This window comes from Colias croceus, chromosome 17 (assembly GCF_905220415.1).
Source record: "Colias croceus chromosome 17, ilColCroc2.1".
NCBI classification, from domain to species: Eukaryota; Metazoa; Arthropoda; class Insecta; order Lepidoptera; family Pieridae; genus Colias; species Colias croceus.
Genome location: NC_059553.1, coordinates 7,295,108 through 7,315,674, shown reverse-complemented (window position 1 = coordinate 7,315,674; position 20,567 = coordinate 7,295,108). Strand labels below are relative to the sequence as shown.

General features: G+C 32.3%; 2 protein-coding genes across 11 annotated transcripts in view; one reads left to right on the top strand and one right to left on the bottom strand.

Annotated features, from left to right (window-relative positions):
* Window positions 1–20,567, top strand: part of LOC123698832 (transmembrane protein 214) — a 196,704-nt gene that overhangs the window by 8,881 nt on the left and 167,256 nt on the right. The gene's annotated exons all lie outside the window — the stretch shown is intronic.
* The window catches only part of LOC123698829 (transient receptor potential cation channel trpm), a 225,688-nt gene that overhangs the window by 184,175 nt on the left and 20,946 nt on the right, over window positions 1–20,567 (bottom strand). The window contains exons 1-2 of one of the 10 annotated variants that reach the window (XM_045645597.1): window positions 10,346–10,436; window positions 9,636–9,748 (exon numbers count right to left, since the gene is read on the bottom strand). The exons of the other annotated variants lie outside the window; for them this stretch is intronic. Of the exons in view, the coding sequence (XP_045501553.1) occupies window positions 9,636–9,728 (93 nt within the window). The 5' untranslated portion in view covers window positions 9,729–9,748; window positions 10,346–10,436. Of the gene's footprint in view, window positions 1–9,635; window positions 9,749–10,345; window positions 10,437–20,567 lie in introns of those variants that run through there. 10 annotated transcript variants of the gene reach the window in all.

Below are 20,567 nucleotides of genomic sequence, written 5' to 3'. Positions count from 1 at the left end.
AATATTTAGAGTAATCAAAGATCAACGTGATTGTTCCTTCCTACAGGAGGATCTTCAAAACTTGTGTCGTTACTGTGCTATGAACTCCTTGCACTTAAACGTGAATAAATGTAACGTCATATCATTTACTAGGAAAACTAAGCCTATATTATTTAATTACTCTCTGAACGGAACTTCGTTGACTAGGTTGACTGAAGTCAGAGATTTGGGTGTCTTTTTGGATTACAAATTAACTTTTGCTGCCCATATAAATTATATCACAGCCAAAGCATATCAAATGCTTGGTTTTGTTTTAAGAGTTGGTAGGGAATTTAAACAATGTTCAACTTTGATTCTTCTGTATAATTCGTTCGTTCGATCTATTTTGGAGTATGCATCTACAGCCTGGAATCCGCAATACAATATCTATATAAATAATATTGAACATGTCCAAAATAAATTTATCAAACATTTGAATTATAAAAGTGCTAATCAGAGAGGTCCCACTCCCGCGATAATCCCTTTAATAAACCATCGACATGAACGAGATCAGGTATACTTATACAAGATAATTAATAATGACGTAGATTCTTCCTTTCTTTTGAGCAATTTACTTTTACGATGTCCCCGTTTATGCTCTCGTGACAAAGCCCTATTTGCATTACCTAAATTTAAATCTAAATTTGCTAGAAATACATATTTATACCGTGTTTGTCATAATTATAATAATAATTTTAGTGACCTTGATTTATTTTACGAAAAATTCAAATCGTACAAAACCAAAGTTCGAAATAAATGCAATAGTAACTGTGATATTTAAATTGTATTCATGCTTGTTATTTCTATTTTTATTTGTATCTTCAAGTAGACTGTTTGTGACTGAATGTGTATTTTTTTAAAGAACTTAAATTTTTAGTGGAAACTTTGCTGATATGTGTATAGTTTGTTATCTCTTATGTATAAGATATATTGTATTGTTTGTTTCCCAAATATAAATAAATAAATAAAATAAAATACATTGTAGAATTTCGTAATCTAACATTCACGCAAAAATATAAGCTACAATATATTTTTTCCTCGTTAAAATGCCTCATATGAAATGCACGGCTAATTTGTGCGTATTATTATGGACTGCCATTATTATTAAACGACAAAACAAAGGCAGCATTGTAAGTCCACAGTACTGGGTTTCATATACCATTGTTAAAAACAATTGCAAAAAATTGTACTAACAAAATCCTATTCACATTTTTGATCTGGTCAATTTAGACCTGAAAATATTTAGTATAGAAAGAACGAAAATTCCGACAGATCTAAATTTTCGCGAAGATCTTTATTTTACCATAAAAAATACTAATTTAAAAGTCGGCCCACTTGTCCGATGGGCGCTTCAAAAGTTATTCGGTCAACATTTCAGGTTTTTTTTTAAAGTTCTTCTGGAAAACCGTAAGTTTTATCAAAAAATACTTTAGACCAAAGTTGAAGATCTCAAAATTATCTACAAAAGTGATCTTAATGTTTCTGTAAGTATCACCGTTCCTGAGATATTGCTTATTGCTATTTAACAAGTAAAACATTTGAGAAACACTGACCCAATATAAACAACAATATTGAGTTCAAAGCAAAGTTAAACAAATTGAAAAGAAGTTATTCGAAGATGTTTATATCAGAGCATATAGAAAAAAGGTATTTCAAAATATTTATCTTACAGTTAAGAATAGATTGTCTATGATTTTTTCGGAGAGATAGACTTGAATTCATGTTTGAAAAGATAATACTTTTAAAAATATAATAGTAGGTACCTAAATACCTATACTAGCTGAAAATTACAAAACACAACTACATTGTATTATTTTATTTTTTAATTCTCCGATTAATAAAAAATATTTTACTTAAATTACAAAGCACAATAAACAATATGAGCAATTTATCTCTTGATTTGACAGTCAATAAAATGAAGTTGTGTGAAGTTGGCTGCGTGTGATGTACTGAAGTGAAATGAAGTGAGATGAAGTACTGCCAATAGATGATATTTCCTTTGTTCAAGCAAGATAAGAAGGAACGCTCCGTAAATGAACTGTCGATATTCGTTTGTAGTAATATAAAATGAATTATTATCAATATGTGAATAAAAATATTTGTTAAAATAAACAAGTGACTCGATTTTTATTATTGTAAGCCTGCAATGTGAGCTGTTGATTGTGATTTTACATCATTGAAATTTATTTTTTACTTGTGAGCATTTTGTATTTTGTCATACAGAAAGAACAGAGATTTTTTTATTGTTCTAGCGCCCTTTGGCTGACGTTGTTTTGCTCTACATTGCTCCTTTTTCATGATTTCTCTCCATAAGAACCTTCCTTAAGCCGTAATTAGTAATTACCAAATTGGTCGAGCCCGAGTTTTACGCTTTACGATTTTTTACATTTGGCAATTCAGTTTTGAACTTTGAAGTGAAACTTCTTTAGGCGCGTTGAGAGTAAAATTTCAAGGTTGCGTCATGGCAATTCCATCACGTTATGGAGTAAGGCGACGATTTTGGTATCTATGAATCTTGTCAAAGAAGTTTCACTCCTGACACGTGTGCTCGGCACACACGCTATTTTTATTACATATGTTTAAAAGTCCATTTAGCTTCACATTTTCGGTGTAACCGAATTTTATCTGATTTTTACAAAATTGTCACATAAAATAATGTTCTCAGGCATGTTTATTACTTTGGCGCCTACAAAACTATAGAGTCGGGCAAAAAGCTCGCAAATAGAATTATATTCTTCACTTATTCAATCGTCCTATATTGGAATCTGGTTTAAGGGCACTTATAAAGTAATCTTTTTTATAGACAACCTTGGGAGGCTGCCGGTTTACGGCCTACATAAAACTCCAAAAGTTATTTTTTATGGTGAGGCTGAAACTATAATAATTTATTATACGTGTCTATTTGCAGCGTCGCTACTCTTTTTACAGGATACAATTATTTTTTATTAGCTTAGGAATATCATAAAAAACTTGTATTAAATTGTGGTAAGCGGCACCATACATGCTTTGTTTTTTCTATATCAGACATCACTACATAGTATAAAACAAAGTCACTTTCTCTGTCCCTATGTCCCTTTGTATGCTTAAATCTTTAAAACTACGCAACGGATTTTGATGCGGTTTTTTTTTAATAGATAGAGTGATTCAAGAGGAAGGTTTTAGTATATAATTTATTAGGTTTTAGACAAAGCGGGCGAAGCCGCGGGCGGTAAGCTAGTGTAATTATAAATTAACATGATTTTATTTGGTAGCAATAATAGTCAATACCTACCTAGTCAAAATGTTTGGAAACTCCATAAATTTGGTACCTATTCTCTATTTATTATTTTTCATATTTCTAATTGGTAGGTTATAAAACTCTATACCTAATATAACTCACTCTATACCTACTGACTCTCTATTTATTATTTCACATACCTAAGCACCATTTTACTAACATTCATCATGCGATATCCACTGTAGTTTTATCGTTTGCCATGACAATTTTCTTATAAATTTAAAGTAGTGCTACTACTCAGTATTTTCTATTGTAATATAATAAATAAATCGTGATTAAAATCCGTTTAAATCTTCAATTTCTAGTAGTGCTAATACGTTTATTAACTAGCAAGGGTCGGACGGAATATCATTTAAATAATTTCTGTGTCTTAATCTTCTGGGTAATTGAGTGGCTGATTTCTAATTACAGTGCGGCATGAGATGTTCTCACTAATTTTATTTAGTTTTTTCTACAATTCAATAAAATTCTTGAAATCCTACTAATATTATAAATGCGAAAGTTTGTGAGGATGGATGGATGTTCGTTACTCTTTCACGCAAATACTATTCAACCGATAACAATCAAATTTGGTATGTAGTTACAGTTAGCTGAAGAACTAGAATAAGACGTAGGCTACTTTTAATGCCGTGTTCATTTCAAACGCGGGCGAAGACGCGGGCGTAAATCTAGTCTGTTATAAATTATTCGTTGTTTGCTACGAAGTTAGTTTTATTTCGACAAAATGTATATCTATACAAATATTATAGAGCAGAAGAGTTTGTTTGATTGTTTGTTTGTTTGAACGCGCTAATCTCGGGAACTTTTGGTCCTATTTGAAAAATTATTTCAGTGTTAGATAGCCCATTTATCGAGGAAGGCAATAGGCTATACATCATCACGCTAAGACCAATAGGAGCGGAGCAATGCGGGTGAAACCGCGGGGAACAGCTAGTCACTACATAGTATAAAACAAAGTCGCTTTCTCTGTCCCTATGTCCCTTTGTATGCTTAAATCTTTAAAACCACGCAACGGATTTTGATGCGGTCTTTTTTAATAGATAGAGTGATTCAAGAGGAAGGTTTTAGTATATAAATTATTATGTTTTAGACAAAGCGGGCGAAGCCGCGGGCGGAAAGCTAGTAAAATATAAAGCTTAAAACAGAATCGATGTAGTCAAGGACTCCTTTTATTCATTGTCCTTGACCGTAACAAAATGGCTTATTATGAAACTAATAAAACGAAACACAGACTAAACTTTGCTATAACACGAATCAAAGGAATGTAGTCGGTTTAAATTTTCATTTCATTCTCTATTCATTATTAAAGTAATAATTGAAATGAAAATTTAATTATGTATACTACATTGCACATATATAATTTTTAGAATATTTTGACAAATTTAAAATGCGATTAATTTATTATGGGGTTTAAATTCTATAAAAGTCTAAAAGTAAATTCGTTATGGTAACGAATTACCATACATGTATTTTAGATTAAAACGCGACACTCCACCAGTTACGATAAACTATTACAAATTAAAATGTTTTCCCTATTCCTCCTACTTATTTATTTTCATTATTCCCTGCTCTGATCCTACACTAATCTAAATATATATTTTTATCTATTCAAAAACTAAGAAGCCTAAAACAAAACCTCTTCTACAAGTTAATGAGTTAGTTGAGCATACATTTTCTTCCAGTATGTATCATGTTCGGTTGAAAAAATTTATGTTGCATGGTACAAACATTTTGCTAACAATACTCCTTTAATTTCCTCCTTTCTCCTTCTCCTCTTAAACATAGTCTTCAACTTTATAATAGACGTTGACTTTTGCGATAGATTCACATAGTACAGCCTCAGTCATGTTGGGCCAGATATTTAGTACAACGTAAATCGTAATTAAACTGCCCAACAAAGTATTCCTGCAAACAAACCGGCTCCTCGCCTCAAACAATATTAATTCCCGGTCCCAGAAGCGACAGCCTGTCAAAACTGTAACTTTTCAAGTTATCGTTTATGATACGACTTTATCAATTTATCTGCTTTACATTTAACTAAACTTTCATGTATACTCTGTATTATTTTTGTTTTATTTTTTCCTCAAAATTTATAAAGACTAGATTGGAAGTTAAAGATTTTAACGGATTAAAACGTGATTTATTCATTACATTACGATTCAAAATATGCGAAATCCCTTAAATTCTTTAATTTCATTGTATTCATTTCATATTGTAATTTGAATAATACCTGAGTTAAATCAATAACAAGAAAATACTAAGTCTAGTTTGGTTTAATTGTCGTTCTTATCAATCAAAGAGGTTCAACCAAACGGTTAGCTATGCCTATTGCCTATGCCTAATCTTTATTCTTTATTAACATAGTGCGAGACAGTTTTCTCGATTTCCTCACGACTTTGTAGCCGTTAGTTCTTAGCCCATATGCTTACTAATTTAGGTACAGTATAATTATTATCGTTTTTATTTCATTCAAGTTATTAAATCATTATGTTAGTTTTACTACACAGTTTTGTTATTTAAAATGCAATCAGGCCTTTACCTAATTAATTTAATAAACAAACCTTACAAAACAATAAATTAATTCGTAACAGACATTAAATTTAAATAAGTATAATCGATTATTAGAATTATTAACTGTTATTTAAAATGCAATTATGTCAATTAAATGCATTTTTTTCAAGTTAAAGATAATTTAGTTTAGATTTGGTTTTTACAATGATATTTTTATTCAGGAATTATTAAAAGATTATTCACCGGTAGATATAGTTAACTTAAATACACGTAGATACTCATTAATTTTCCTTAGCGTGAGAAAAGCTTACCTATTTAATAAGCAATTTTTAGTGTATTAAATTGAATCTTCAAAATAATAATTTTCACTAAGTATAAACATGTATAAATATACTTTCCGGTGAGAAATAAAAGATGGGTTAGATTTATCGAAAAAAAAGAGCGTGTGTGTAGGTAAGTAGTAGTGTAGGTAGTGTAGGACGTAGGTAGGTAACACGAGTTTTCGTTTGCACTAAAAGATCACGAAAGAATGCTCTTGCCTACCTAGTTTCAATCCGTGGTTTCAACTCTATGTTCGTTTGATGTAAATGCACCGGACGAAACTAGAGAATAAATACTCTATATTTCACAATTGGAATTGATAGAATAGGTACCTATACATTACCTATATAGAACAATAGAGAACATTTTATTTTCAAGACAATAAGAAACTTAAAATAAACACATAACATAAACAATTGTTTAACCCAAAGGAACAGGGCTAGGTTCTACATCCTAATACTTACATATATTTATGTATGTATTCAACAAGTGTCCAATCCGCGGAACATTTACGTGATCAATTTCAATGCAATCGTAAAAAAGCAATAACACGCTTGAAAAAATTGCTTCGTTCACGTCTAATAATAAAATATGACACGCACTATGGGCCTTGCCTTTACCATAATATGTTGAAATATACATATTTATAATCATTTTATATTTGTATAGGCGAAATATTTAAAACGTATAAAAATATTTGTGAATTATATAAGACCTGAAAACTTTCGATAAAAACTAAAAAGAGATTGAATTTGACTTGAATCCTACCACCATCAGAATTTAATATAGTACCAAGTTGTGCTTTTACGACCAGATAACGCACGTTTTTGATGAAATACTAAAATAAAAGGGTAAGAGGTCAGAGGTGTATGTGATAGAGTATTATACATTTCGCTAACGACATCGCATCGGTTGAGAGAAGTGGTAGGAAGCCATGAACACACGACACATCTATATCCTTTTAGTACAGCCAGTTTCTGAATTGAAAATTCATTATAAATAAATAAATATAAATAAATTTCTTTATTTGCATAAGGTTTGAGAAAGTTGGATACAAGAAAATATTTAAGACGCATTTAAGTATGTTTTAAGACGTTCATAACTTCAAATACACAATTCAGAAACCGGCCGTAAGCTTACAAAAGTTTTATTTATCTTATATGAAATGGTTCTAGTGGTACTGTCTTCTTTTCGTTTTGATATATGATGATTTGTTCAAAATTAGTTCTTGACCCAACAACATAAAGTCGAATACAATACATAAATTAACCTAATATACCTAGTCTTCTTCAACATTGCACTAATATATAGTCCCAATCTTCAAAAAGAACCATCGTCAAAAGATCCTCACTTCCATAACATACCTTCAGATAAAAATAAAACAAGTTTACATTTACCGGTCGTAAATCCTACTGTAAAAACGTCATAACGGATTGAATCTATTTAACATAAAATACACTACGCAGTCTGTTTATCACAAGATCTTTTAAATCTATAAGCACTCGATTTTATACGTATGTTCGCGATGACGTCACGTGTTGAATCTGATATTATTCGTTTACATTGTATACTATGTACTTAGTATAGGTACCTACTTTATCCTTTACATTTTATGAAATACAAATTTTGCTGAACAACTTTCACGGTAAATATTTAACTACATATTTATCGTCTATAGGTAGGTACTTTGTTCTTGTTGTTTTCATACAGTGACTAAAAATCCTTCGATGGGCTTGCGTAGTCAAATAAAAAGCCTTCAAAATTTGAAACTTCTAAAACTTTGTTTGTATTTTATCAAATTTGTAGATGTTATAAAATGACCATTGAAATGGATAACATATTAAATAGTAAAATTATCTTAGAAATTAACAGCACTTATATAGGTCAAACAAAATGTATAAAAATATAAGTACATATATAATCGTACCTAGTAAACTAAGTACTTGTAAAAGGGCTTGTCTCAATCCTTAACATATTCTGACACATTAATAATATGCATACCTAATATAATATTATTAATTATAATCTACTAGAAGATTCTAACATTACTACAACATCAAGGGTAGGTACAGTTCTGTGGGTAGGTACACCCCGAAGGCTTACATAATTACTAGGTTACCTTACCTGTACACATTTCGGCAGTTATGTTAAATTTCCATAATGTAGACTGGGTTATCATGTTGTCTAAAAGCAGTATTATTTCGTGAGAAAGTGATGGCGCTAGACGACCTCTAGCGCTCTCTTTTTTCCACACTAGCAATAATACTGCTATAGACATCAGGGATCAGGGGTAGTTCTCGTCAATACTAATTCTATTTCGTATTGTTGATTGTGTCTCTAGGGTAAAGGATAATTTACGAATATAATTGTTAACAATTTTGTTAAATTATCAATTTGTTAATTAACTAGAGGACCGATGTACTTGGTATCATTTACATATTATGTCAAAAATACCGGTGATTGAACATATCTTTAAAAATAATACTTTTCTTTTTTCATTAGGTATCTTGTATGGAAAGGCATGAAGCAAACAATAAGCTCTACATAGCGTCGTCTACGTATCGTCCTTTCTACGGGTTTATTAGCAAATTTTAGACTATTTCAAGAGATATATGGATTTATAATTTATATTGAACTATTTACCTACCTAGTAAGAAGTAAGAAAAATAAGAAGTAATACATTTATTAAAATGGTACTAACACCTACCTAAAAAGAAAGGAAGCTACGTGTATACTTATCATTTGCACATAAAGCGAAGACGCTTGAATAAGAAACCTATTCCTAATTCATGGGAACAATTTATAAATAGAATAACGGCTGAGTAACTCTTTTATTTATAGCCCTACATGATATAACATAGTGATTACGTAAGTTTTTTTGTATAAAAAAAAACATAAAAATGCCTTTATAGCGTCTAGACAAATTGATGCTTGTTTGTCGCTACAATTTTGTATCTCTGACGTATTTTCATAAACCTACGCGTTGTTACTTTGACAATTTCCTAAAAACGTAGTCTCGCTGTTCGTTTAAATGAATTCGTAGTAGATTTTCGTACATAACTTTTTTTTTCAATGTATAACTTGAAACTCTATATTTTACTAACGAATTGATACAACTCATTTCATCATTATTCGTAACGCCAGAATGTAACGCTGTTTCTTTTAGCTTTGCTTAGAAACTTTTTCAATTCCTTCCGTCTATTATTCTTCAGTTTTATGATTCTCTCTCTCCCTCTCTCTCTTCAGCCTTTTTCCGTCCACTGTTGGACATAGGCCTCTCCTAAGGCACGCCATAGAGCTCGGTCTACAGTTTTCGCCGCCATTGAGTACCAGCAACACTACGTATATCGTCGCTCCACCGTGCTACCCTTCTACCTATTCATTTTTAGGTACGTATACTTATTGTAGAGTGGAATGCATAGTACATAATTTTTACAATAAATAATTTTTAACTTTGAAAACCAGAACATCTACCAAGCGCATATCCAATTCTTAATCTAATACGTACCTTCTTAGGTGGATTAGTTGGCCTTTGTGTATACGCGGATGTAAACAATATCGTATGCACTGGAGCCTCTGTCGGTATACCCAGTGACGTCATCGCGTAGACCAAACACGTACCTATTCACAACATTTACTTTTCACAGTATATCAACTTCAGTATGATAATCGTTTACACTGTGACAGTATTACTGGCATTTGACGTGAAGTCTAAATAAGTACTTTACTGTTTACAATGCATACATATAATTATAGATATATTGGAGAGCAAAATATGGATTAGTATTTAAGATAAAAATACGATACTAATGCGTTTATAATTATTGACTTTTAATGAGTACTGTGCAGCGAAATACATAAATATTTACAGTAAATTGTGTAGAAAGAATACTCAACTGATACAAAGGGCATGTAAAATACATGAAGTTTTTAACAGAGAATGAAACATAAAATAGTAGCGTCAGCATCAAACGAGGTATTGAATTGCAAATTCGATATGCAGTTCAAACATCAAAGTATCTATTGTAATTTATACTAACTCTACAAGAATTTACATTCAACAAAACTATATAAGTGAGAGTAAAAATAATTGATAAATATGTGTAATTTAATAGAAAAATATAATAGAAATAATAAACACGCACAATACTATTAATTGTATACAATCAAATAATTTACAATAAATTAAATAAATAAATATAATTTTCAATTCCGTACCTCAAGCGTTTTCGGGTCAATTAATAACATTTAAACGAAAAATATGAATATAATAAATATGATTTATAAAGTGTCAAATTCACTTTCCACTATCACTATCACACACACGAAGTCAAAATGCGCGGGCGCATCATACACTGGGCCCAGTTAGCTATCCTCGAAGCCGCGACGTGACAACCTTGGCATGAAGTAAATAGTTATTAAATATATACGTCAATTCAAAGTTTATTCTTTGATAAAATGGTAGTATCTATAAGGGGATATAATATTTGTTTTCTTATGTATTTGCAATATAGGCTGTGGATTTTGCGATGATAAATCCAGTTATTATTGTTGTTGTGATACCTAATTAAAATTATCTGATTACTATACTAGAGCAGTGGTGGCTCAGTGGTGAGACCTCGGACTTCGAATCGATAAGTCCGTGGTTCGAGACCAGGCGAGCGCGCAGGAAATAAATTGATTTTTCAATTTATCTGCGCATGTTGTAACATCACCACTGCTCGAACGGTGAAGGAAAACATCGTGAGGAAACCGACATGTCGAAGAATTAAAAAAGTTCGACGACATGTGTCATCCGCCAACACGCACTTGGCCAGCGTGGTGGATTATGGCCTGTACCCTCATAGGAGGCCCGTGTCCCAGCAGTGGGAACGTATATGGGCTGATGATGATGATGATGATGATGACTATATCAGCAATATTATTATGGGAAATAACTGTGTACTTATGAATAAATTTAACTGTTATATAAAAGGCAACTTTTACAAATATTCAGTATCAAATTTGATGCATGTAGCCTTTATCCAGAGAGACTATTTGCGAAATTATTTCTTGAATTCTAATCTTAAAATACAGTTTTCAGAACAAATAAACTCAAAACGTAAATATTATAATCAATGAGCGGGCATGATCACCAGATGATGATGTCCACAAAAATCTCAGCAAAGAAAAAGCCGGTAATAGTTAAAGAGTCGGTTAAAATAAAAATAGCCTGGGAGTACCTTCGCAAAAATATGCTTGTCTGAACGTCCTTGACCTATTTTATCCATTTATTAATAAACATACATAATTACGCGCACTAAATTTTCATTTAGTAATAAACATCTTTCACGTTATATCATCACTTTTATGCGTAATAGGTAATTCATCTGTGAATAATTACCATATATTAATAATAAACATACCTACTCGTGAATATTATACACAACAGACGGGTTAATAACTCAATTTTTAACAAAATTGAGGCTGGAACAATTTTCTATGGCCTTTGTTTTTTTTTTTTTAATTTCGTCGACAGATTGAATAAGTAATAAATTCTTGTCTTTAAGCTTCATTTAAAGTAAATTAAAATCGTTAAGCGTTACAAATTCTGATAGTGCTAAACCAATTGTAATATATTATCATGTAGCGGAATATTCATTATATTTAACAAATAAAACAAAGCCATTTCCGTACGTAGGTACTTTATCTTTCTATACAATATATTTTCCTACCTCATCGCCAAACTCCATTGTCACGAGAGCAACTTTAAACTGTAACAAATGGCCGCTGTCATATTTGCTTATTTCCTACAGTTCTGAAGTTCATACAAATTGTTCGGATTTCGTGACAACGGAAATTCCAGTTTGTACTAGGTATTAAAACTTGTTCCGAACTCCTGTAAACAGTCAGCCTTTTCATTTGCTCTCTTATATAGCTCTACAAAACATTATGTTCTATTGTTACCTGAATTCTATGCATATGTAAGTTACATAATATTAGTATATTACGTAACACTTGTTTGTGAATCATTCTATGTATTTTCTTTGTAAGAAAATTAGTTTATAAGTATATTCTTTTTCTGCATTCAAGCCCCGATCGCCATAAACCATTGTAAACTTTGATTTTTATTTCAGTATAGCTATATATCCTACATATCCTTCTTCCCTATTCTGATCTTAATTAAAAAAAAATTACAAGTGACTGAAGGAAAATTGCTTTATTGCTTAGCTGGATAGAGACAAATAAACGAGTCATAGATTTCTCAATAGTTAAAACAATGTATTGCGATTTTATTCATAAGATTTACAATCTTAAAAACGTACTAGAAATATTAACAACTAGGTTTCCGCACGCGGCTTCTCCCGCGCAGTCAAAGAAAAACCCGCATAGTTCGGGAACTATGCGGGTTTTTCCCGTGGGATTTGCGGGAATGCGTCATTTTACCGGAATAAAAAGTAGCCTATGTCTTTTCTCGGGTATCAAAATATCTCCATACCAAATTACATGAAAATCGGTTCAGTAGTTTAGGCGTGATTGAGTAACAGACAGACGGACAGAGTTACTTTCGCATTTATAATACTAAGTATGGATTAACTGTATTTAAACACTGAATTTCATTGTACCATAAAACAATCTAGAAGTTTTCATTAACTTTGCCATTAAAGTATTAAAATTACCTCTCGAACTGAACAAAGGTATAACATGTAAGCGAATACTATATGTAAGTAGATACAACCCATCTATCTAGTAAGCCCTTAGAAGTTTGGAGCACTCTCGCAACCAGGGCCATAATGAATGTAGTAATAACGTGGCATCATACTGCATTATTAAACGCTTCTCCTTTCATCTTGACTTGCAAACAATGGTAACAAAAAGGTAATTTGCGAGAAGATTGATGATTCCATACGTCATTGGCTTAGGAATGTACTCAAATATTAAGAAGTGCGGATTTGGTTCTAAATTATATAATACGCAATGAGATGTAACAACGAATAATAGAAAAGAATGAACAAAGAAGTTATACTTTTGCCTAATCAAGCCATATCGATTGCAAGATTCTTCGATCATTTTCCTCAGTGAAATTATAAAAACTTCCTTTCACTTTGAATTTACTTCAATTTAAAAAGATCTTATTACTAATTTAGAATAGTATTAGAAACGCATTAAAACGATAACGTAGAAATTATGAAAATCCGCTACAATAACTTTTATTCATACCAACAGAATCGAACAGAACGCTGTTCGAATCGAATAGCCAAGATACAGCTCAGCTCCATTTTCATAATTTTAAATAAAGTTATTTCAGTCCTTTACTATCCGCTATAAAGGATCATACAAATGGCATAATTTCGGAAAGGTTCAGTAAAATAACGAGTTATTCAAATGAGGACGTCACCACAAAGTTACCTCGCCTGTCCTACGATAACATAAGTAAATACGAGGTCCATAATCAGACAATTTGTTTAATCAAGGGACAACCGTGTAAACTGCTGGTCTAATTTGATTACCCAACTGGTTAGAGGCTGAATGGAATATTTGGAGCATATTATTAAGTAATAATATGCTCATATTATTGAAAGTAGTACAAGAAATATTTCAATGTTTTTTTTTTTGAACAGTACAAAACAAATAATCAAATAAACTTATTATTTATTTTATTATTAAAGTGTAGGTTATTTGTCTGTTGAACACACACAATTTGCCTTATTCGTGCTAATTGCTATTATTCATATAACCCCTTAATTTTTTTCAAAAAGCATCATTAGTAATGCAATAAATGATAATCTTTACTAAAATGAGAAGTTTGGATTTCACAAGTCAAGATCAATTCAAAAAAAAGTCTAGATCAAAAAAATGTATTGATTGACGAACCTATAAAATTAATGTAAAGCCGCGTATAAACTAAGCGCGGCAAACCATCGAACATTGGCGCGCGCGTCGGCCGCGCACTATGTAGACGGGATCGCCGCGCGCGGCGACGCGAACATTGCCGCGCTCGAACGTGCCGCGGGGCGATCCGCTCACTGTCGGTTTTTGAGACCGCATCAAAGGCTGGGTCCACATTTGTAGCATCTTGACGTATCACGATCAATAGTATTTGTATCATAAATATGGACCCTCATTTGTCCATGTGGTATTATAAATCCGTATCTTGAAAAAAAAACGCGTCCATACTTATCAAATGCTGTATCATGTCAGTGTATCATTACAACACTTTCGTTATCCCAGCTCATCTTCAATGTTTACTCCTCTTTCACAAACCACGAAATGGCGGGAACACAGGCAATGATCGCGTATCAATTGTATTCACGTCCAAACTTGATCGATACGATGTGTATCCTCTTTGATGATTGCGGAAAAACCGACACACGATGGTTCGCGGTGTATCACGTATATCGTATCGTAATACAGTATCAAAATACGTCCATACCACCGATCGTGATACGCGTATCAGATACGAGGTGTATCATGATACACGGTTAGTGCGGATCGGGCCGTATCAGATACGGCATGTATCATCAACGGGTATCATCTTGCGTCCAAATTAGCGATCATGATACGCGCCGAGGCCACGCAACGGAGATACGATACACCGAAATGCTACAAATGTGGATCCGGCTAAAGGAGCTTCAGGCGTTCGCTCGCGCGCCGTGTGGACGGTTTGTAGTTTTGGTGATTCGGCTCGCGCGGCGTATACGTAAAAATGGACAACGAAAAGTACCGTTTACTAATACAATTGTATGGCGCTAATGAATTTTTGTGGAATAGCAAACCCTCCCAATACTATAATAAATTGCTGAGGTACGATGCGTGGGTAGAAATCAGTAAGAAAATGGATATACCCATTCCTGACTTGAAAAAGAAAATTTTACACTTTTGGCGTCCTACAGAAGAGATGTTCGTGATGGATCGCCTGCCGCGCGCGGCAACTACGTTCAACTTAAAATATATCTACATATTGGCTCGCGCAGCAAATGAACGTCAACTCTGGTCGAATTGACTCGCGCGGCTGCCGCGCTTAACCCTTAAATTGTCACCCCTAGATAACTTGTGTTTATAATGTCCAAATTTGGAGGATGTATTGGAATTAGGATAGAAAAGAGGAAAATGAAAAAAATAATTAAAAAAAATAATTTTTTCTATTGTTTTCACTATGTCACATAAAACGGACATTGCCAATTATATGTACATGTTCGAACCGTCACATATAACGGACATTGCACATTATTCCTGCAACCGTGGTATATGAATACAATGCACTTTTTCAACTCTGTAATTCAAAATTATTATCAAATTATAATTATGGACGATCTAGAATATGCTTTTCAAACATCTGTCTTAAAATGTTGGTTAAAACTTTAACGATGTCGTTAAAAATAATGGATTTTAAAAAACGACACTACTAAAAATCACAGGCTAAGAATATGCTAAGAATTGGAATAGAAATAGTATTACATAGCCTGAGAACTTATCTAATACACCAAGAAAGTCCTCTTCCCATTTCTTATATTGTAAAGATTGAAATGTGTTTGCTTCATCGTATGCAAAGAAGTCGTATACCATGCCTGAAGTACCAAAACGAACAGGAAATTTAAATCGCTTTTTTGGATTCTTTGGCATATATTATATCCATTTTCTGCCAGTTTTTTAATTTGTAATATTTAAATTTTCAAACATTGGGTGGTTTTTCTGGTAAGTAACATGATGAAGAACTACTGAGAAGTAGGGAAGATTCATCTCGCACCTCATGTAATGGCTGTAATTCTGCAGCAATAATATTTTGTTGATGGTAAAAATTCTGACTTTTTGGGTCTTCATTGTGTCTCAAATCAATATGTCGTATAATTCCGATGGTATGGTGCTGGGGGTAAATGATTGACACTGTTATCATAGTGAAATCACTCCTATAGGTCTACATTTCCTTCGAAATCGACATCTCAACTCAACACCAGACTCTTCAGCTTCCGCCAGAGGTAGCGAGGGAATTTTTTATTGATTGCCAAGTCATGCTCTTGTAAAATATAATAAAAATAGATAAAAATATATCAAAATGATTCCGTTGAAAATGGAGGGCCGTATTGGCAACGTCCGTTTCATAGAGCATGTGAAGAATACCCTAGTATATACTCCAAGTTGTCAACGTCCGTTTTATGGGACATCGTATATAAACTAATATTTGTATACCAAACATTGTAAAATATGTAAAAATTATGTCAAAATACTATACTTACAATCGTATTCTAACTAATAATATAACATTATAAGCAAAATAGCCAAAATACTTACAGTTATTATCAATTTTATCAGAAGAGTCAAGAGATCCGTTTTTTGCAATTTTCAAATGGTCACCATTCGCGACTGTACATGGCTTTGGTAAAAAAACCTGCATGTACGCGAAGGACATAGCTAGTCCCTTCCCAATATACCGATTAGCGAAGCTTAGTTCTGCCATAACAGCGCCAGCATGTGTGTAAATACTATGTCCTTTAAAACGGACGAAATCAATTTAAGGGTTAATTTATACGCACCTTTACAAACAGACAACTACTGAACTGATTTTGAATCTCCAACTTGCTGTATTCACTAATAATGTTTGACTATCAACCGCGGTTGCAGTTATCACAATAAACGGCGTATTACAAAATATGTTAACAAAAACGACATATTTATTTCAGTTGGCAACATTCCAAGAGCACTGTAATTAAGCGGCGCGTTTAGCTGAACATTTTCAAGGAAAACCACATAACATCTAGCTAGTACAATTTGTATGTAAATATATGTGTGAGAAGTCACATAGCGAACGGGTAAAATGACTTATTGTTAATTATGATACTTACCCGCAAATATATACAATTGTTAAATTTTAATTAAGTCAATAGTTCAATCTTACCATAACATAAAACAAAAAAATATGATAGTGCAACATAGTGTACCTCCACTTATTTTGAAGTCGACTAAATAAGCAGGTTAAATTGCACTCTAATAAATAACAGATTTAGGCCTTTGCCAAATTAGGGCAAACAGACCAATCTGCCGATGTCGACTCATCAGAGTCTTAATTAAGTTTTTAAATGCACATATTGTTTACTATTGTTGTGTCTGATTAAGGCTAATAAATAAATAAATAAATAAATAACAGATTTGGCCGTATTACTGCGACACAATATGTACAAGATAGCGTATACTGTAGAAATAAACATTTACAACACTTGTGTCAAACTATGTAGGTACATATGTATTTTTACAATAGATAAAACATGGATCAAATCTTTCTAAATTGTTTTAGAAATTGTATCTATTAAGGGCTCTATTTGATAGAGGCTCTATCAAATAGGTCCTTAATAGATATATTATGATCAAATTGCTAAGCTCTATCATAGAGAAATTTAATCATACAGTAAAATCTCTCAATGAAACAGGGATGCAACTTACCATAGAATAGGTATATATATATATACCTAGATCAAGGCCCAAATAAATTTTTAAAACTCCTATCACAGCTTGAGAGCGATAGACCACAGGCAAGTTCTGGAGGTGTCGTATCGCAACTAGACCACTAGCGCAAACGATTCACATTACGTAAAACGACACTGTCTCTAAGCGAACATGTATGGCTATTACATGTGCGATTTTTGTACACATTTCAATAACTCGTCATAAAAATAAGCTTAATTTAAAAAATAATAATTAGTCTACTTTATGCGGCCCACTCAAGTGCTTACGCAAATGTTTGGTGCCGATCAAACAGAAACCAATTTTTGTGGCAATTAAAATAAAAGTGCAGATCCAATCAGCCATTTTGTTGTGAATTTGTACAAAACAACTTAATCAAACTCAAAATGTAATAGTAATAGCCAATTCAACTACATATCTCTACATAAAAGTGGTATTAAAATTCTTTTTTTTTTATATAAGAGGAGACAACAGAGCACGCGTCACCGGTCACCTAATGGAAAGTGTACTGCGTCGCCCATACGCACCAGCAATGCCGGGGGACTACATATTTTAATAAATATAACACCCAAAAAGAATTCTGACTGCAAAAAAAATTCAGTAGGGAACAGTAGGAAGTACATACATTATACGTATATTATAAACGCCTATTTCACGAATACACAAAGGACTGCGTGAGATAATCCTTTCCAAGTGTACATTACATTATAAATGCTGAATAATTTATGACATATCTATTATCCTCTTCGTTAGCAATGTTTCACCTAACAATTAATACAAATTCATAAATACACATGATTCACATATCATAATATGTGTACTAACTTTCTGCCTCGGCTTCGCCCGCGTTGTCTAATGTTTAACTAAGTACTTATGGTAAAACCTTCCTCTTGAACTACTCATTAAAATAAATCTATATCCGTAGTTTTAAATATTTAAGGACATACATAGGTAAATATAGGCAGCGACAGCGACTTTGTTTTATACTATGTAGTGATGTTTGATATTAAACAACATTTTTTAATGGTTAGTCTGCTCATAAGTCAAGTTCAATTATAATGACTCTGATATAAAATGCATAGAATGCAGTAATTAATCTAGAATTTAATTCGCAAGACGAGCAAGATGCAAATTCATGATTTAAATATGAATTCAGATGAAATATTCCGTCCTTGTTCTTATCTACTTTTTTATCAAAAAGGCGCCAATTTTATCATGGACGACCTAGATCTCTTTTATGGTTATTTAATACAAGCCCCCATTTGTTATATAAAATGGGATTGAGAGAGTGTAATATTTATGATTCTAATTAAACTATAAGACATAGTGTTAATTATCCCAGTTGTAAGTACTTTTTTGAGTAGGTATTATTACTAGTATAATATGATATTATTTAAATAATTTACACGTCAGTAGTAAGGTGAGTCTATTTAATTTCTCTTCACTCTTTTTTCATCTATTTTATCTGCGATAGACGCACACTTATCTGCTAATTGTAATTTGTATAATATACTTAATCTCTAATATATATAAATCTCGTGTCACAATGTTTGTCCTCAATGGAATCCTAAACCACTTAACCGATTATAATAAAATTCGCACACCATATGCAGTTCGATCTAACTTGAGAGATAGGATAGTTTAAATCTTAAATCGTTTTAGAGAAAGCGGGCGAAGCCGCGGGTGGTAAGCTAGTCCATTATAAATATTTGTTTCCATTTATTATACACACATATACCTACTTCATACACACATACACATTACTATTACTACATCGTATTTGTTAATAAAAAAAAACATAAACAATAGATCAATTAATACCCATTTATATCGAGCTATTTCTCCCAAGGTGGCAATGTATCCCTTGGATTTCCTATTTATAGAGAAGGGTAAACTACAATTTATGAACCCACCGAGGCATATCACCAATTTTCGTAGCGACAAAGGAAATTATAATTATATATTTTGTATTAAATAGCATAATAATAGAATCGTTGACAACGTATAAAATACTAGCTGTGCCCCACGGTTTTACCGGCATTGCTCGGCTCCTGTTGGTCTTAGTGCGATGATATAACATAGCCTGTAGGTAAGCCTTCGATAAATGGGCTATCTAACACCGATATAATTTTTCAAATTGGACCAGTAGTTCCTTAGATTAGCGCGTTCAAACAAACAAACTTCTACACCTTGTATATGTTGCCTGTATGTATAATATGTATTGTAAAAGGAAGAAATAAAGATTATTATTATTATTATTAATTAAAAACTCTTCAGCTTTATAATAATATAAGTATATTGATCAATGCAGAGAGATTGCGTACATTTTTATTTTCTTTGACACCGTTTAAATTATTATTATGATAACCCAGAACTAACGCTAGGTCAGCAGAACTTCTAATGCTGAATAACATTTTATACAAATCTAATTCAATCATATTAATGTTGCATAAATCGTATTAAATTTGTTTAAAACTTAAGATAAACAAAAATGAACTAAAATTATTAAAGTGAAACTTCTTTAACGGGGTTGGAAAATTAAGTGTAACATTTTTTCGTTACGCGCCATCTTTTTCTTATTCACAGAAATACGTCAATCTTGCGTCAATCACGCGTGGTCCCTACCACGCGTGATTGACGTATTTCTGTAAAGTTGCATATAGTAAATTATTTTTTGAAAAATAAGGTCATAAAGAAGTTTCACTTCTTACGTGTGTACTAGTACACGCACACATTTTTTGTATCCAGTTTTCGTTCACGTTTTCTCAATTCATAATATCTTGTACAATCTGAAGTCAATTTGTATGCGAAACCTTTTTCGTTTAAACGTTCAGATATGGCTGATATTTGTAGAATGTTCAAAAATATTCGCTCTTTTACTTCTATAGTAATGTGCCTATCTATACTAATATTATAAAGCTGAAGAGTTTGATTGTTTGCACGCGCTAATCTCAGGATCTACTGATCCGATTTTTATTCGGTGATAGATAGCCTATTTATCGAG